At 40.5% G+C, this 18,837-nt stretch overlaps 1 protein-coding gene across 1 annotated transcript in view; it reads left to right on the top strand.

Annotated features, from left to right (window-relative positions):
* Nucleotides 1-18,837, top strand: part of VDAC2 (voltage dependent anion channel 2) — a 48,303-nt gene that overhangs the window by 16,455 nt on the left and 13,011 nt on the right. Inside the window, exons 4-7 of the mRNA XM_033941475.1 lie at nucleotides 3,443-3,595; nucleotides 3,869-3,921; nucleotides 6,333-6,560; nucleotides 15,764-15,914. Coding sequence (XP_033797366.1) covers nucleotides 3,443-3,595; nucleotides 3,869-3,921; nucleotides 6,333-6,560; nucleotides 15,764-15,914 — 585 coding nt within the window. The remainder of the gene's footprint in view (nucleotides 1-3,442; nucleotides 3,596-3,868; nucleotides 3,922-6,332; nucleotides 6,561-15,763; nucleotides 15,915-18,837) is intronic.

Here is an 18,837-nt window from a genome sequence, read left to right as displayed (position 1 = left end):
AGTGCATATCACTACATTTTCTTATTCTAATTCAGGAAAAGGCCTCAGAAAAGGAGCCTATACACAGTCTTATCATAGACCAGAGTGATCCGCGTAGTTTACACTGCTCCAAGCTCCAGTCATCGGCCACAAAAACCTGAATATTTTATTCAAATTTTTAATTTATATCTCAGTTAAATATCTTCTTAAAATGATACTACTTTCATTATTTCTTCTAGGCTTCTTTTAATTTTCATTATTTCTTCTAAACTTCTTTTAATTTCTTTCCCAAAGCTTCTTTTGATTTCTTTCCCAAGTAAGCAAGAAACATTTGAAATGCACTTCTCCTTTACTAAGAGAAAATTGACAGTTATATTACTTATCTCAGTCACTGTTATGCCTCTCAATCAGTATTATTCTGTTATGCTGACGCAGGCCAGCGTTTCGCTGAATTAGTTTTGCTGCTGCTTCAGGGCCACAAATAAGGCATCAAGGTATCTATAGATAAAAGTATAAACATTATTTAACTAGCTATACTTTTCTTACCAACTAAATCGGACATTACTTATGTTTCTACTCGCGACTGTCAGAGATTCTCACATATTAACAAAATGGCAACGGCGTTTATTTTATACCCCCTCAATGACATACCACATATTCATTCAGCGTAACTCCTCCCATTGATCTCTTATTGGAAAAATTAACATATAATAGTAAAGCAGTGTAAGAGATAGACAGTATAAGAGTTTTCTTGCCCAAAAGACACACTTTTTCTACCCCCAAGTACCTTTCCTATTTCTAATCTTAATGTATATTTTCTGTAAACCGCTTAGAACCTAACGGATGTAGCGGTATATAAGAAATAAATTACATTACAAATTACATTACAAACATTTAATAAAAATGCTGCCATTCTATATTTTTGTTAAGACCCATAGGAGTCAGTGTATCCAAACGATCGATCCATCTTTGTTCATGTTGAGACAAATACCGTCTGAAATCGCCTCCTTTCTTTCCCCTGCTGACAACTTCTAGTATTACAGCTTTCAATGACCAAAAATCATGATTCATTTCAATGCAGTGTTTTGCCAATGGGGCACCAACTCTCTGATTTTTTTTTTTTTTTTTTAATATTACTTTTATGTTCAGTGAGGCGGATGTTAAATTTTCTAGACGTTTGGCCCACATAAAGGAGATCACATGGGCATTTAAGTATATACACTATCCCTTGGGTTTTACAATCAGTTATATTTTAAAAAATACTCTCTTATTTCTTGGATTACAAAACCTATCAGTGCACAACATTATTTTACACATTTGGCAAGCTTCACATGTTCGTACACATTTGGCAAGCTTCACATGTTCGATGACCCTGATAATATATCTCTCTGTTAATATTAATATTGGGAAGCATCGAAAGACATAAAATTTCTTTCCGATTTCTGTGATACGCTATCCACAAATCGTAATCCTGGAATGTTCCTGATATTTTAAACATTTCCCAATGTTTCCTAAGTAATGATAATTATTTCTAGAATATGTTAGTACACATGTTAAAACTTTACCATCCAACTGAGACTTTTTATCTGCTCTAGGGGTAAGTAAAGTGTCACGATGATTAAAGTATGCTGTCTTATATGCCGCCTTAACTACTTTAGGGGGGGTAACCACATTTTAGAAATTTATTTTTAAGTACATTCAACTGCTTCTTAAAGTCCACTACTGACTTGGAGCAGTGTAAACTACGCGGATCACTCTGGTCTATGATAAGGCTGTGCGTAGGCTCTTTTTCTGGGGCCTTTTTCTGAATTAGAAAATGTAGTGATATGCACTGATCTGATCAAGTGAATCTATTATAAGTGGTAAATATACCAACCATATGCTAGAGCAGTGGTTTTCGCTAATTTTTAAGCAAGGGCCATTTTAGGTCCAAAAGGGTTAACGGAGAGCTGACAAATATCTTCCCACTTGGGGCCATGACACCAATAATGCTTCTTGACATTCATTCCTACCAGAACACCTGGCCTTGATCACATATGCAGGATACAGATAAACTGCTACATTTCACTAATTTATTATGCAACTGAAATAGGAACTCCCTTTCCCTTAGCAGTGTACATGGACTTTCTTGTATTTCTCCTTTTCTTTAAAGGGGCTTATTTTTCTGGAATCCCCAGCCTGATTTGGCCCATTTTCAAACTTCTCTTTTTCCAGGTTTCTCCCAAGTTTCATCTCATTCCTTCCATTTTCAGTTATGTTGCCCCCAAACAAAATTATACAAAAGGATCAAGAATTTCTTTCCTTTACCTTCCCCCCTTTTTTATTTACAAAACAGCACAAGAGGTTTTAAGCACCGGTGTGCTGAATTCTCTGCACTGCTCTGATGTTCATAGGAAAGTCATAGCAACTAGAGAATGACACGGGGACAGATTTTTCCCCGTCCCCGCGGGAGCTCATTTTCCTGTCCCATCCTGGCGAGTTCTTTTCCTGTCCCTGCCCCATTCCTGCAAGCTCTGTACTCATCTGAATAAGCCTCAAACAGTTTAAAATCATAAGTGTTCAAGGTTTGTGCGGTTAAGGCTGAGCTTACAGGAAAGGGGCAGGGACAGCGATAGAGACAAACTCGCAGGGAAAGGATGGGGAAATTGAGCTCCTGTGGGGATGGGGACAAATCTGTCCCCGTGTCATTCTCTAGTAGCAACGCAGAGCATTTAGTACACCGGCCTATTGCACGATTTTGTAAAAGGGAGGGGTTAATCGAATCTAAACTGTCACAAAGGATGCTTCTGTCTCGACAGTCCTAAGGACACCACTGTCTGGTACTTATGGTCTATCTGGTCTGCCAATTTACCTTCTATTGTGTAAAACAAGGTTTGTTTGTTTTTTTTTAGCTAAATACCGTATTTTTTTGCTCCATAAGACACACTTTTTCTACCCCCAAAAAGGGGGTGGAAATAAGGGTATGTCTTATGGAGCGAATATCCCCCCCCCCCTCCCAGTACCTTTCATTTAAAGTCCCCTTTCCGTGCTTCTGCTTGTCTCTCTCACCTGATGGCTCTTCAGTTTGGGCAGAGCGGCGCAGAAGGTTGGCATATGCTGTTTGCATTCCTGCCTGGGCCGGCGCCATTCCCCGATTGGCTACAGTTCATTTTCAGGCTCCATTTCTCTCCATTTCCTTCTCTTGCTCATGCTGTTCTTTCACTTTAAAATGTTTCTGCCCCACTTCCTTTTTACTGAACTCATTTTCAGGCTCCATTTCTGGGTTGAGGAAGGAGGCAGTTGTGCAGCTCACTACTTTATTTAGAAGGAAGTCTTCAGATAGGCAGAGCTGGGAAAAATGCCATTTTCTGAGGGCCCTCTATTATGCAGGACCCGTAGGTAAAAGCAGCATTTTTTTCCCCATAAGACAGGGTGCACAAAACCAAAATGTAATAATACTGTGTGACTTATTTTTCTTTTAAAGGAATTTACAACATCTGGTTCATCAAACACAGATACTGGCAAAGTTAATGGTAGTTTGGAGACAAAATATAAATGGGCAGAATATGGTCTGACTTTCACAGAAAAATGGAACACTGATAACACTCTGGGAACAGAAATCACAATTGAAGACCAGGTAACTCTCCCTCCCCCCCTTTTCCTCTTTATTTCTTCCAGCTTTTTGGAAATTGGTACAATCTGATCTGGTGGCTTGAATTTTCATTTGCAGATTCTTATCACCTTCTGTCCAGAAAAGCAAGCACTAATAGTGCAATTTAAACCAGTAACTCTTGCATGTCTCAGATGCTAAGTCATAGGACTGGGCCAGGCAACTGGTATTAGTGTTTCACATAAATAATCTAAAAAAATATGATTTAACGGAAGCTTTTTTTCTCTCCATGTTAACCAGGTTGCTAAAGGTTTGAAGCTCACATTTGACACTACATTTTCACCCAACACAGGGTAAGTGTGTTAGATTTCATTTTCTTTTTTCACACTTGATTCTGTTTCTAAAAGTAGGATTTCTCCAGCTGTGATTTAGACATTTTTATTCAGCATCTTAAACCTGGATGCTGAAAGATGATTCTATACAAAAGAGTATAATCTGAGTGAGTGCTTGATGCAATGGAAGGCTGTGACTTGGTAAAAGTGATGTGACTTGCTAAAAGTGATAATAAACTGATAAAGCTCAGGTACATACAGCTTTTTTTCTTCTGTTTCTGAATCTGTCAACCACTGGCTGTCTTCAGTATGTGGTGAGTGAAAAGAGCTGCTGGTGCTATCTACAACAGACAAAAAGATGATAGTTCTGAAGTGAAGATTTCCTTATTGTTAGTAGTTTGAAGTGGTAGAAATTTATCAGAGGAGTTCGAGGGTACATTTTTCTCTGAATCGGATACAGGCAGTTGTTTGCCTGTTTGGGGAGGGGAGAGGGGCAAGGAGTTGGAAACTCAAATGGGGGTAGGATTTATCTACTCCCTCTTTTTCCCTCCCCTTAGAATGACAACCATAAATTTTCTCTCCATCACTTATGTCTCATCCCTCCTTGTCTTCCCAGGTCTGCTGCCACCAGGCTCAGCCTTCATAACTGTTTAGTCATAGTTGCAGCAGAGTGCTACAATAACACATTTTAACTCCTTTATATTTTTAATATTTTTATTGTTTTCCTTTGTTTTTTCCACTTATTTTCATTTCTTTAAGCTTTTTGTATGAATTTATTGCATTTTTCCCACATTTCCTCTCCTTTTGATTAAGTATTTTTTCCTTCATTACTCATTTTCTCTAGTTTTTTTCATCCTTTCTTTATGCTCATAAGTTTTTTGGGTTTTTTTTTTTCCTTTTTCTATCCTACCTATACTCCTTCCTCTCCTCTCCTGGTGTTTCACATACCCCTTGATCCTTGCCTCTCTTGCCTTTTGCACAGTTCACCCATCTCCACTACCCTCTCCTTCGATCTATTAACTTTTGTCCTTCCCATTCACCTATTCTCATTAGACAATGACACAGGGACAAATGTCTCCGTCCCCACAGGAAGGCAATTTCCCTGTCCCGTCCCCATGAGTTTTGTCGCTGTCCCTGCCCCATTCCTGTATGCTCTGCCTTAACTGCACTAGCCTTGAACACTTATGATTTTAAAGTGTTTGAGGCTTGTGCAGATGAGGACTGAGCTTGCAGGAATGGGGCAGGGACAGGAAAAGAACTCTTACGGGGATGGGAAATAAGTTCCCATGGGGACGGGGAATAATTTTTCCCCGTGTCATTCTCTGCTTCTCATTTCTTTTCTTCCCTCCTCAAACCTCCACCCCTCTTATCTTTTTTCATTCTCTCTTCTTCCCCATCTTTCCCTCCTGGCAAATTCTTTCTTGCTCCAATATTCAGTGGCATACACTCTTCCCTTCTGCCCCCAACTCCCCTCCAGGTCCAGCATCTTTCCTTCTGTTTTCATCCCACACAGGTCCTGCATGTTTTCCTTTTCATCTAGCATCTTTCCTCCTGCCTCACAGACCAGCATCTTGCCCTTTCCCCTTCCTGCTAACGCAATGAAAACAAATTTAAAACTAGTAACAATCTAAGCGTGGTGCCTTCACATTCCTATGCTGCTAAAAGCCCTGTTATCCTAGGCAGCATATTCTCGCATATGGGTGATGTCATCAACAGAGCCTGGTATGGACAGTATGAAAAGTGTACTGTCGCTAAATTTTAAGAAACTTTGCGACTACCCGCACAACACATGTGCGAATGCCTTCCCGCACGACGCTCGCTCATGGTACCTGAGTTCTTTTTCTGCAGAGCGAAGAAGTCTCTTTTTGACTGGACTCTGTTTAGTTGGTGTTGCCTTCCTGCTTCGTGTTTCTTTTGTCTTGTTTATAGTCCTTTTTTGCTTTTGTTTATATAGTTTCTATTTAAAAACTATATATATATGTTGTGGTCCCAGGTCTGGTTGTCTTCTGATATCTCGCTTGCCAGGGTCTCCTCCTTTCTTCTTCCCTTCCCTCCCCCAGAGGTCTGGCTCTCTATTCCTTCCCTCCCTCCATCCCAGCTTCCTGGTCTCAGAGAAAGCAAAGTTACTTGCCTGTAACAGATGTGTTCTTTGAAGACTGTAGTTATCGGTAACAAACACTTTGTCATCTCTCCCCTTCAAAAAAAAAAAAAAAATCTGTGTGTTAGAACTTAAGAGGGTTATAGGCTTTCCTGGAAACTTGAAAAAATTTCAGTTTGGTGGCTTGAGCAGTCACGTGATTTATGCATGTGACACTTGTCTTGAGCAACTGCTTTCATTCCCAGCCTCATTTGGCTTTAGCATTAGTGTTTGTACTACAGTGTCTTAAGCATATTCCAGAGTATGATGTTTTTGTTTTTTCTCCTTCCCTCAGCAAGAAGAGTGGCAAGATCAAGACTGCTTACAAACGTGATTATGTACATCTTGGTTGTGATGTTGACTTTGACTTTGCTGGCCCAGCCATCCATGGGTCTGGCGTTGTCACTTATGAAGGCTGGCTGGCCGGTTATCAGATGACATTTGACAGTGCCAAATCCAGGCTGACAAGGAATAATTTCTCTGTGGGTTACAAAACAGGAGATTTCCAACTACATACTAATATGTAAGTGTTACGAGTTTAATGGAAATAAACTTTGGTAGGAAACTGAAACTATTACCAGTTGAGGGTTCATGTCACTTTTTGCACTAGTGAGTGGTTTTACAGAACCTTTTAATGAATTGAATATTTGCATTTTTATTTATGTTGCTGGAAAATATTCTCCTATAGGATTCAGAATTTTTCATTTTTTAAAAATTTTCTGCCTTTGAGTATTCTAGATAATACAAATAGGAACATAACTCCATTCAGGCAGGAGGGAGTAGGCATTCCTCCTGCCGATGTCGGGGGGTTGTGTTGGGGTGTTATTCAGGCAGAAGGGAGTAGGCATCCCTCCTGCTGATGTCGGGGGTGGAGAGTTTCTGCCCACCGCAGCCAGCTAAGCTGATTGCGGCAGGGGAATTTCCCCCTATCAGCTTAGCCTGCAGGACTCCCCATAACCGCGGTTTCAGCGAGTCCTGCCGACTCTGCTGACCGGGGGAAATTCCCCTGCCACAATCAGCTGGTTGCAAATTGCAGTCTAATGATAAAGATAGTGACTGAAATGTAGGCTAGGTTTTTATGGGCCTACATATCAACCGCCTTTCTCGTGGCCACAGAGGCACATTAGGCCGCCTAATTCCACTTTTGGCATTGACCATGCCTACTTTGGTGTTCAGCAGCCTAAAATTTTTTTGTAGGTACAATTCCAGTGCCTTTTATTTAGGCATTGGTAGGCGCCTCATCCTTGCTGGGGGGGGTAGGGGGGAAGTTCTGTTTCTAACTGCATTTTTCAATTAATTTAGGTGCCGGTTTTAGAATTTCCCCCTAAATGCTTACCTCAAAGTTCCAGTGCATTTACCATTCCTCCTGTTAACATTTTTTGTTCAGATTTAATATACTAAACAGCTGTTGGTTCTTTCGGCTCATTTGTAGCCGTCATATTGCTGTACATGCATGGCTGCTGGAACCTTATTGTGCCCATGTTGTGCGACTGCCACTTGATCCAGGTTATCCTATATGCATATAGTTGAAGGTGACCATATACTACAAATTTATCTCTTAATCTGTGCTTTCATTTTTAACATAATTAATTTTATTCCATTAATTTTAAATTTTAATGTCTTTTTAATATAATAGGTTATATTCATTTTTTACTATTTTGTATTTCACTGATTGTCCAATTTTTTCTCTTCTGTGGAAACCGCCTAGAATTCTTTTGATTAAGACGGTAAAGAAAAATAAAGTTATGTTTTGTAAAAAAAAAAAATAAAAATAAAAATAGTTATGTTAAATACATAAGTTAGTACAGGTACAAGATCTTTTATCCGTAAAGCTCTGAAAACTGAAATTTGATGTGAACCAGAAGAAGTTAATTTCCCCAACGTGACACACGCTGAACAGTGCAGATGCATTCATTTTCTCCTGATCTCTGCACAATTCAGGTCGGAGGGCTGGAAAATGGAGATTTGCAGATTCCAGGATGGCACTGAAAAGCAGAAATGTTTGGAGAGCTGGAAAATAGCAAAGAGATGCAGATTTCACTTAGTAGTGAAAATCAGAAAAGAAAGCGTTTTATCTTTATCAATAGCACAGAAAGTTGAGGTATTGAAGAAGCTTGATCATGATGTGTTTGTATAATGACTGGCTGAATTATATGGTGTAGGAACAACCATATATTACATTACATTAGAGATTTCTATTCCGCCATTACCTTGCAGTTCAAGGCAGAGTACAAAAGAGTTAAAGAAGTTGAGTTATAAAAGAAGAACAGTGGTCATTAGAGTATATATGACTTCAAGAAACAGTTGTTGAAGTTTTACAATGAGAGTAGTGACCAGAAATTAATGAAAAACAGAAAACATTGCATAGAGCAAAAAATGAAGATTTACATTGTGTGCTGATTGTCAAAGAAGGTATGAATGCATGTCATTGACAGGTTTGATGGCAATGAAGCAAGCCAAAAAATACAATTAAGAACTGAAGATTGATGGTGAGTGTGAATATTCAGAAGGTTGGCTGCAGAAATTTTAAGAAGCGCTGCAACTTGAATATTGTGTGCAGTTCTGGTTGTCATATCTCTAAAAGATATAGCGGAACTAGAAAAGGTACAGAGAAGGGTGACAAAGGTTTAGGATGACTTTCTTATGAGGAAAGGCTAAAGTAGCTAGGGCTCTTCAGCTTGGAGAAGACAGTTCAGGGGAGATGTGATAGAGGTCTATAAAATACTGAGTGAAGTGGAAAGGGTAGATGTGAATCACTTATTCACTTTTTCCAAAAATACTAGAACTAGGGGGCATGCAATGAAGCTATTAAGTAGTAGATTTAAAACAAACCAGAGAAAATATTTCTTCACAAAATGTGTTATTAAACTGTGAAATTCATTGCCAGAGAATGTGGTGAAATCGGCTTACGGGGTTTAAAAAAGGCTTGGATAATTTCCTAAAAAAGAATTATTGAGATGGCTTGGGGAAATCCACTGCTTATTCCTAGGATAAGCAGCATAGAATCTGTTTTACTACAGTACTTGGGTTCTATGTAGGTACTTGGGACCTGGGTAGTCACTATTGGAAACAGGATACTGGGTTTGATGGACCTTCGGTCTGTCTCACTATGGCAATTCTTATGTTGTCCCCAATATAACAACTGGGTGAAATTCAAACAGAAAAAGTTCCCAAAGGACTGTGAACTAACAAAAACAAAAAGGAAACAAAATGAAAATGCCTTTAAACCTCGAAGGTGCTCAGAACCAATATATGGTAAGAAAGTGACCAAACCAGGGCAACAACCCCTGTAAGGACTTTCAAAGAGTCTATCATTGCACCATTCTCAAACGGTAGAAAGTTATTTAAATTTTGGTGAGTGTATTTTTATACTATTTTTCTTCTTTTTTTCTAATAAATGTCCATTTAAAATGTCCAATGCTTAAGTGAAAACTATGATCCTCAAAATAGGCAACTTGCTGTAGCAAGTTGGCTTCCTAAACTCACAGTTAAGTTTTGCCTATTTTGAGGATCATAGTTTTCACTTAAGCATTGGACATTTTAAATGGACATTTATTAGAAAAAAGAAGAAAAATGGTATAAAAAGACACTCACCAAAATTTAAATACCTTTCTATTGTTTGAGGATGGTGCAATGATAGACTCTTTGAAAGTCCTTACAGGGGTTGTTGCCCTGGTTTGGTCACTTTCTTACCATATATTGGTTCTGAGCACCTTTGAGGTTTAAAGGCATTTTCATTTTGTTTTTTGTTTCCTTTTTGTTAATTCTTATGTTATGCCATGGTGTTAAATATTTCAAAATCTGTGGTGAAAAAGTTTTTGCTGATTACAAGGCAGCTGAAAGTTACATTGATGAATTTGCTAAAAGGCTTTTTGATGGAAACCTTGATTCTGAAATAATTTACAATGATGAAACAGCTTTTTGCTGGAGCAGTGTTCCTCAAAAAACACAATAGTTAAGGAGCAAGAACCATCTGTTTTTAAGGACAGGGTAACTGTTCTTGCATGTACCAATGCCGCAGGCATCCCCAATGTTTCAAAGGCATATGTCATCTACCTGTGGATTATTAATGCTAACAAGAAAGCAAGGATAACCAGAAAAACATTTAGTGATTTGTTTTCATAACACTTTGTGCAAGCAGCAAGAGCTCATTGTAAAGAAGCTGAACTGGAAGAGGACTGAAGTTTTACTAGTTCTAGACCCGTGTTTCTCAACTTCAAGCCAAATACTCCTTGAACCTTACAAATATCAACTGAGTACTACTGCCCCACCTCCATAATAATAGTACTAATTGTAATGCAATTTCTTCCATCCATTTTTTCATACACACACAATATAATCTTATTAATACACTAGTGTTAAAGCCCATTACATTAACGGGTGCTAGAAAGCAGCCCCCTTTCCCTCTCCCCCTCCAGTTCTTCCATGACTCTCTCTCTGTGGCCCCCTTCTGTCTTCCCTCCCCCAAGCAAAGCTGTCTGCCTCCCAACTCCCCCCCTCCCCCCAAAGCAGCCTCCTTTCCCTCTCGGCCTCCAGTTCCTCCCTGTCTCTCCGTGGCCCCCCTTCTGTTTCCCCCCCAAGCAAAGCTGTCTGCCTCCCAGCACACCCCTCCCCCAAAACAGCCCCCTTTCCCCCTCCCCCTCCAGTTCCTCCTTGACTGTCTCTCCGTGGCCCCTCTTCTGTCTTCTGTTTTCGTGTCGGGCAGAGCAAATCGGGGCAGTAGCAGGCTGCGAAGCAGCGTGTTTAGAGTGCTGCGGCCCCTGCTGGAGTAAGGACGTTTGTCGGGACTGTGGGGCGGGAAGAGAAGAGGAGCGGCGGCAAGGGACTACGGGAACCGAAGGTAGGGTCGGATGGGAGGCTGAACGGGGGTTCAGGTGTGCCGGGGAGAGGAGCGAAGACGCCGCCGCCGCCGACCTTTAGTTCTGACGCGATTGGGTCCTGTTTGGTCTGCCACTGGCTGGAGGAGCTGAAGAGCAGGGAGTCCCGTGTACGGATTCTCTGCCGGCCAGAGAGAGAGAGATTCGCGTGCATGCGCACTCCTACCTCTCATGGAAAACGGATGCACGCAGGTGGGAGTGCACATGTGCGGCTTAGGGTTTTATTATATTAGATAATGGTAACCACAAAATTTAAAAAACACAAAGCACACTGCATGCAGAGAAAATTTTAATTATCATTTATATTCAGGGGGTTTCAAAGAGGTCAATTCAGGTGACTAAAATATGCAGTTGGTATCAACTATAGAAAAATAGACAAATATAGAGCAAAATATAGACAGCAGATATAAATATCACAAAACTGACACATTGTGATCACTAAATTGAATATTAAAATTATTTTTTCTACCTTAGTTGTCTGGTGATTTCATGAGTCTCTGGTTGCATTTCCTTCTGACTTTGCATCCAATATTTATTTCTTCTTTAGCAACTCTCCAAACCGGCATAGGCATCTTACAAAGGGGTTATATCTTATCATGATGAGCAGGTGAAGACCGAAACAAAACTGTGGAATATTACATAATAGGGGTCTCTCCCTATTCTTATCAGTCTTCTTTCAGTCTCCAGCAGGTGTGAGTAAGCTGTACCCAACACCCTTGGTAGGGCTGTTGGAATTTGTGTAGGGATCCTAGTCACTGTTTTTGTGCCAAATTGAGCTTGAGTGAGCCCTGTTTGGGGGTCTGTCCAACCTCAGGGGTGTCACCCGGCGGGTCTCGTGCTGGGTCCCTCCCCTTTTTTCCTCCACCTCCCAAACATTTTTGTAGAGGTGCCTCAGCAGTAAGTCTTGTCCCTAGTTCAGGTAAGGCATACTGATTTGAGAGCCAAGTGAAGTCTGTTCTGTGTCAAAAAAAATCCTGAGGTAGTGCCAGTTTGAAGGATTGCTTTCCCTTTAAATTTGCTGTATTTTACCGTATTTTTCAACTAACCGGCACTTTTTTCTTAGCTAGGTCGCGTATGGAGCAATGAGCACTTTACAAGGGAAAAAGTGTTCATTGTGCTCCAGACGTGAGGCACTTGCAGCCGGCCTATGCAAGCGGTTTACAGGCCAGTGCGGTGGAAGTTCCTTGGCAGCAGGTGCCGGTAGCAAGGGAACTCCGTCGCAAAGGCCTCGCGAGTCGGTAGGGAGCAGTGGGGAAGCCCGGTCTTCCCCCATCGCCCACAGAGGGATTTTCTTAGCCACCGACGGTAAGGGTAAAAAGGATTTTCTTACTGCTGATTCGGCTAGAAATTCCCTCACAGCTGATGCCGGCTTGCCTGCTTTAGCAGTTGAGATAGTTCAGGCTTCCCAGCTGCTACAGGCCCTGGAAGGGTTATTTTTTGCGGGATCTTCGCCATTTTTGACAGCAGGCACCTCCATTTTGTCTGCAACCTCAGGTCATCTTCCCCCTGTATTAGAAAAACAGGGGCAGGTTGCTGCTAGGTCCCCTGCTGTGGCAGGGAGTCCCATGGGATGCCCAGGGGTTTTTTCTCCTGATTTAATTTTTACTGTGTGCAGAGCTTATTTTTAGGCAGCTGAGGTCCCGCATGCACCCAGGGTGTTTCAGGGGGAGGGGGGGTTCCCTATGCACCCCTGTGGCTTTGCGTCCCTCTATGCCTTAGGCGTCCTCTCTTCCTCCTGCCTCATCCAAGCGCCTGAGGGTGGTTTGGGACGAGGAGTGGTGGTTGGAGGAGCATGTCGGCCTGGATGAGGATCTGGACCCTTTTGAGGAATTCCAGGATCCTCTAGAGGGGACGGCTGCTGGTGGTGGGGCGTCTGGTTTCTAGCGAAGACACTGGAAGAAATCTTTAAGAAGACTGCCACTGTTCCTGCACCATCATCAGATAACCAGTTAGACAGAAGATGATGCATGTTAGATGTTTTTGGCTAAGAGTCTGTGACTAAGACTTGAAGCATGTTAAAGCTTCATTTAAGGTATTGCTCCAGAACCATAATTTGGAAGAAGTTTGTGTTTGAAGTGTTTAATTTTTGTGACTCTTTCCTTGGTAATACGCACTCTTTGGGTCCCTTTTAGACTTTTAGATGGTAGTGACTTCGTGAATAGTGCGACTCTCTCTTTTTCCTCAGTTGTTTATACTCTTTCTAAAAGAGTACAGATTACTAAACAACATGGAAAATAAGACTATGGAAATTGTTGGGATGTGCACTCCTATATTTTATTTTATATCTGTCCTCCAGGAATATTTGAGCCAGAGACATGTCAGCCAGTGGAGGAGGGATTATGTTTGAAGTGTTTAATGGTTGCCTTATTTTGAAATAATTTTGGTGCAATTTTATAGTCTTATGGTCTGTCTCTTTTTCTGATTTAAATTATCATTCCAAAAATTGAAAAAATTCCAAAAACCAAAATTATACCTAGTCCCAGGATTTTGGATAAAGGATCTTGTACCTGAAGTTTAAGGTCTATAAATCCAAACTACAGTCCAAAGAAGCAGTCCACAATGTCCCATATTTTTAAAAAATGAACTAAAATCATTATGTAGATTTCTCATGAATGTTACAAGTGAAAGAAAGTGTCCCTTAAATGTATTACGATACATTCCTGTAAGCTTATATTAAACCAGTAATACTAGGAGTAGTAGAGCATCTGTCCCCAAGCTCTCTAGCTGCTGATATTATATTGGATAAAATATTGATGGGGCCGTGGCTTCTGTGACCCACCCTATTTTGCTGCTTATGAGTAATATAAAACTCATTTATTCAGATTCTATTCAATTCTCTGATCTGGTTTTGTCACTTGTGCCCCTGTCAATAAAGAATGTTATTTTTTTTTTCTCTTGCATTAGGGTAGCACTTGCTGGGCCGATATGAATCTGCATCACAGTTCATACATTTGTGTTCATAATTGTCAGCATAATTAAGGAGCCTTCAAAAGCTGAAAAAGTTTTGTATCAGTATGTGAGGAAAGATGCACATCTCGGTTTTAAAATGACCCAAATTATTTACAAGAAATTTCTTGTCCTGCTGCTTTGCTTTAAAATAATATTTTGAGGTAGCAATTTTGCAGCTAACATTGTGCATTTTAAATTGGGGTGGGATAGGGATGTGCATTTGTTAGCACACTAAATTTAGTTTGTACAAAATGAACATGTTAACTGTACACATAGTAATTTGTAGGTTTGTTTCTGTATAATTCTAGAGTGTGTTTAATTTTTTTATTATCTGAAATGAGGCAAAAAAAGTTTGAAAGTTGGTGGGGTCAGGGAATGCAAGAATAAATAAGGATGCGCACAAACAATAAATTCTAAGGAGAGGAGAATAGCAAACACCTAACCTTGCTGTGATACTAATATGGAGTCCTAGGATTCTGATGACGATTTGTTTGAAAATTGAGGGTGGGAAGGCCCCCAGCTGCCAGTACTGTAGCTGCTAGTTCTTTACTACCTTTGAAGAGGATGTATGCTCAAAATGAGAGTAGTTGAAGTTTTTGAAACTAAAATAACCAGACAAACCAAAGACTTTGTCCCCATGTTTCAGCCGTTTTTTTAAATCTCCTAATATTCTCTTAGAGTAATCTTTATTCCCATTTGGCGTTCAGTTCGATGGGGTTCATATTCAGTTTCTGCTGAATACTGGGCCTTAATCTGCATTAAGGAATAAAGTACCTGTATACATGTAAACCACTTCGAATGTGTAACCACAAAAGGCAGTGCAAGTCTCATTCTCTTTCTCTTAAGGAATCAAAAAATCTATGCCATGGGATACCAACAAAGCAATGTTTGTTTATTTATTTATTCAATTTTCTATACCATTCTTCCAGGAGAGCTCGGAATGGTTTACATGCATTTATTCAGGTACTCAAGCATTTTTTTGTGTGTGTCCCGGTGGGCTCACAATCTATCTAATGTACCTGGGGCAATGGGGGAGATTAAATGACTTACCCAGTGTCGCAAGGAGCAGCTTGGGTTTGAACCCACAACCTCAGAGTGCTGAGGCTGTAGCTTTAACCACTGCACCACACTCTCCCCCAATGTTGTCCTCTATAGTATTTCCAAAGTATGTGTTAATTTAAGCAAATTTTCTTTTAAATTGCAAAATTTCCATGAAAACTTCATCTTCAGGGAATGAGATTTGTTGAGATGCCCTAGTCTAAATTTATAACATTCCTCATCCTCCTTAGTCATTACAGAACAGTGTGTCATGTATTGAAGCACAGATGCTAATTCTGAATGATCGAGACGTTCAAGTATCTCACGGGTCGCATCGAAGTGGAAGAAGATATCTTCCTTCTCAAGGGTCCCACGGCAACCAGGGGGCACCCGTGGAAAATCAGGGAAGGGAAACTGCACAGTGACACCAGGAAATTCTTTTTCACTGAAAGAGTGGTTGACCGCTGGAATAATCTTCCACTGAGGCCAGCAGCGTGCCTGATTTTAAGGCCAAATGGGATAGACACGTGGGATCTATTCACTGAGTTAGGTGGGGAAGGGTCATTGCGGTGGGCAGACTAGATGGGCCGTGGCCCTTATCTGCCATCTGTTTCTATGAATTGAACTGTTCAGATGGGTTGTCCAGCACTAATGCAAGGTAACATAGTTACAGAATTGAGTGCATGAAGGTAGTATACATGTTTTTCAAAACTGCATGTATAGGGGTGGTTCTTTCATTCTTATTTGTTTTAATGCCGCCCACATGAAAAATAGTGCAGGCTTTTTTAAATTTGTGTAAATTCTGTACTTCAGTTTCTATAGAGTAAGCCATTCTCATTTGAAAAGTTTTAATATTTTACAGCAACGATGGGTCAGAATTTGGTGGCTCCATTTATCAGAAGGTGAGCGATAAGCTTGAAACAGCTGTAAATCTGGCTTGGTCAGCTGGCAACAACAGCACTCGTTTTGGCATTGCAACCAAATACCAACTGGACCCTACTGCTTCTATCTCTGTAAGTTCTTCTCAGTATTTTTTTAAATACTTACCCTAAAGAATGTTCATTGAGAGAAAGATGCATTTACCAGGACAATCCTGCCTACCAGAGTGCTTTACCTGAGGAATTTCATTGTTAACTTGTAAAATAAATTACTGAAGAATGCATTTGTCAGAGTAAACAATATAATTCCATTTTTCTACTTTCAGACTATAGAACTTCTTTTATCATTTTAGTACCGCTCGCCTTTTAGATTTGACTTCTACTCAGCACAGAAATGTGTGACTGTCTCTGGAAAAAGGTGACTAAATAGTGGATTTAAAATATTGAGATTGACCCATGACATGAAAAAAGGGCCATTTTTTTAATGTCATGGGTTTGGCTATTGCCAAATACAAATTGTCTTCTCTTAACAGAATTCATTAGAACCTCCATTTTTTTTGTTTCTAGTTATTTGTCACTTTTCCAAAAGATGGTCTCACAGAGTGGCGTGGCGAGAGAAATTGACGCCTGGAGCAGAGGCACCCAGCAATCCCACCCCACCAAACATCCCATCCCATATTTCTTCTAGTCTTCACCAACTGCAAGCAGGATCTATCTGCTGCTTGCCCCAGCTGAGTCTGCCCTTTGACATGGTCTTGCGAACAGGAAGTGATGTCAAAGGGAGGGCTGAGGCCAGCATGAGCAGTGGGGAGAAGTTCCTGCTCACTGCCAGTGAAGGCTGTAAAAGAGGTACTGGGGGAGGCATGCATTTAAGAGAACTCCCTTCCCCCATTGTCTGTGGGAAAGAGACACCAGCTACCCTGCAAAGATGGCACCCTGGATGCTCTGCCCCCTTCCTTACTATGCCACTTCTCATATATGTTGGTTATTGAGCTTTTCCATGAATTGTATTGGCATGCTCATGCCATTACATATTTGAAGAAGCTTCCCAAATATGATTTAATCTTAGAACAGTGGCTCTCAATCAGTCATGTAATCATTCTGAATTTCTGTCTTATATATAGATCGCTGAGGAATTGTCATGCTCTCTCTACTCTTACGCTCTTATTAAAAATGTATTTTTTATATATATATATTTTTTACTTTTACCCTCCTCATGCACCTTGTCAAAAAGCCAATATTTCTTATACTTGTTTTATGGGTGTTTGAAGAAATTCACGTGCAGCTACTTTTTCAGGAGCAGAAAGGATCCTTAGGCATCAGAGTTCAGGTTTGATCAGAACTTTTCTTTCCACCTTTCACTTTTTTTTTTTTGCCACAAGCTGCATCCAGATATATATCATCGACATACCTGGATCTCAAAATCAGCTTATGAGCTCAGGGAACTTTTTCTGTTTGAATGGCTTCTTTCTGGAACACCTCAAATCAACCTCTCTGCCAAGGAAGAGAATGCAGATGTTCCTGTCTACTGTAATAATATTCCTTCCCCACTGCATCTTTATTCCAGATGCGTTAGCAATTCCAAAAATTTGGCCATTTCACTTATTCTCTTGCTTGGCGCAATGTCTTCTTTCAAATGGAATGGATTCGCAATCTGGTGCCTTAATAGCCATGACACTGTTACATGCCCCCCTACAACAATTTACAGTATCTATACCACTTTTATCCTCTTGTGTCTACAGACCTCTTCTATTAGAGTGCATTCTGGTGTATTGTTTGTCAGTGCATGAAATTAAATGGAGTATAACATATCATGTATGAGCAGTATACCCAATTACATCATTGCTTGGTCATCCTTCTAATACAGTGGTCTCAAACTCGCAGCCCGGGGGCCACATGCGGCCCACCAGGTACTATTTTGAAGCTCTCGGTATGTTACCATTATTCTGGAACATTGCCCGCCTCACTGCTGTAACCTCATGCAAGCGCTTTCCTGCATCTGTATGTGATTGTGAGGTGGAGTGGAGAGGAGAATCGCATACACCAGTTGATAACTTTAGAATCTAAATCACAATTTTGCATGATGTAAAACTCTTTATAGTTTATAAATCTTTCCTTAATTGCTTCTGATAATTTCAGCTATACACAGCTGAAAGCAGAGCAACATGCAGAAAGTGAAAAACTATCTAAACTTCACTTTCTGCATGTTGCACTGCTTTCAGCTGTGTATAGCTGAAATTATAAGAAGCAATTAAGGAAAGATTTATAAACTATAATCAGTTTTACCTCATGCAGAGTTGTAATTTCTTTGATAAGACATTAACTATTTTTTCTGCGTCCCTCCAAGTACCTACAAATCCAAAATGTGGCCCTGCAAAGGGTTTGAGTTTGAGACCGCTGTTCTAACACATCCTAAACTTTTACTGAAAGTTACAAACCTTTTTGCTTTAATGAGGAAATAGTCCTACCTTCTATCGAAGCCTCGTTTCAATTTTTGACGAAGAGCCCTTCGTACTCTGGATTGTAAACAGGATCTGTCTTTTTACAGAACTGAATCTTTGCAGAAGTCTACCCAACCTTTTATGATCCAAATAGGAATGTTAAGCCAGTTGTAAAAGGAATTCAAAGATTACTGATCATTGGAGACATCAATCTCCACCTTGACGATGTCACCAGCAAGGACGCATCCGAATTTAATAGCTTCCTCTCCTCTTTAGGCTTTCCCCCTCCCACTCTCTCCCATACCCACGAAAAAGGCCACACACTAGGTCTCATCAGTTTTCTGGATCTCACTACTCACAAAACCTCAACCACTGACATTCGCTGGGAAATCGTTCCCTGGTCCGATCACTTCCTAGGGGCTTTCTGTCTCCCAATCTTCATGTCACATTTTGGGCCCACATCCCGCACCTCGACTTCTATCACCTTCCGCAAAAAAATCTCGTGCAATCTGTTCTGGACCAATTTTCTTGACAAATTCTCCCCCACCCCTAAACCTGCAGAACCAGAAACAAACTGGGTCACCCTCTCCGAGTCCACCTTCCTTTCCCTTGCCCCT

Source organism: Geotrypetes seraphini, chromosome 4 (assembly GCF_902459505.1).
Source record: "Geotrypetes seraphini chromosome 4, aGeoSer1.1, whole genome shotgun sequence".
NCBI classification, from domain to species: domain Eukaryota; kingdom Metazoa; phylum Chordata; class Amphibia; order Gymnophiona; family Dermophiidae; genus Geotrypetes; species Geotrypetes seraphini.
Note: the sequence above shows the minus strand (reverse complement) of the source record. Positions and strands in the feature narration are given on the sequence as shown.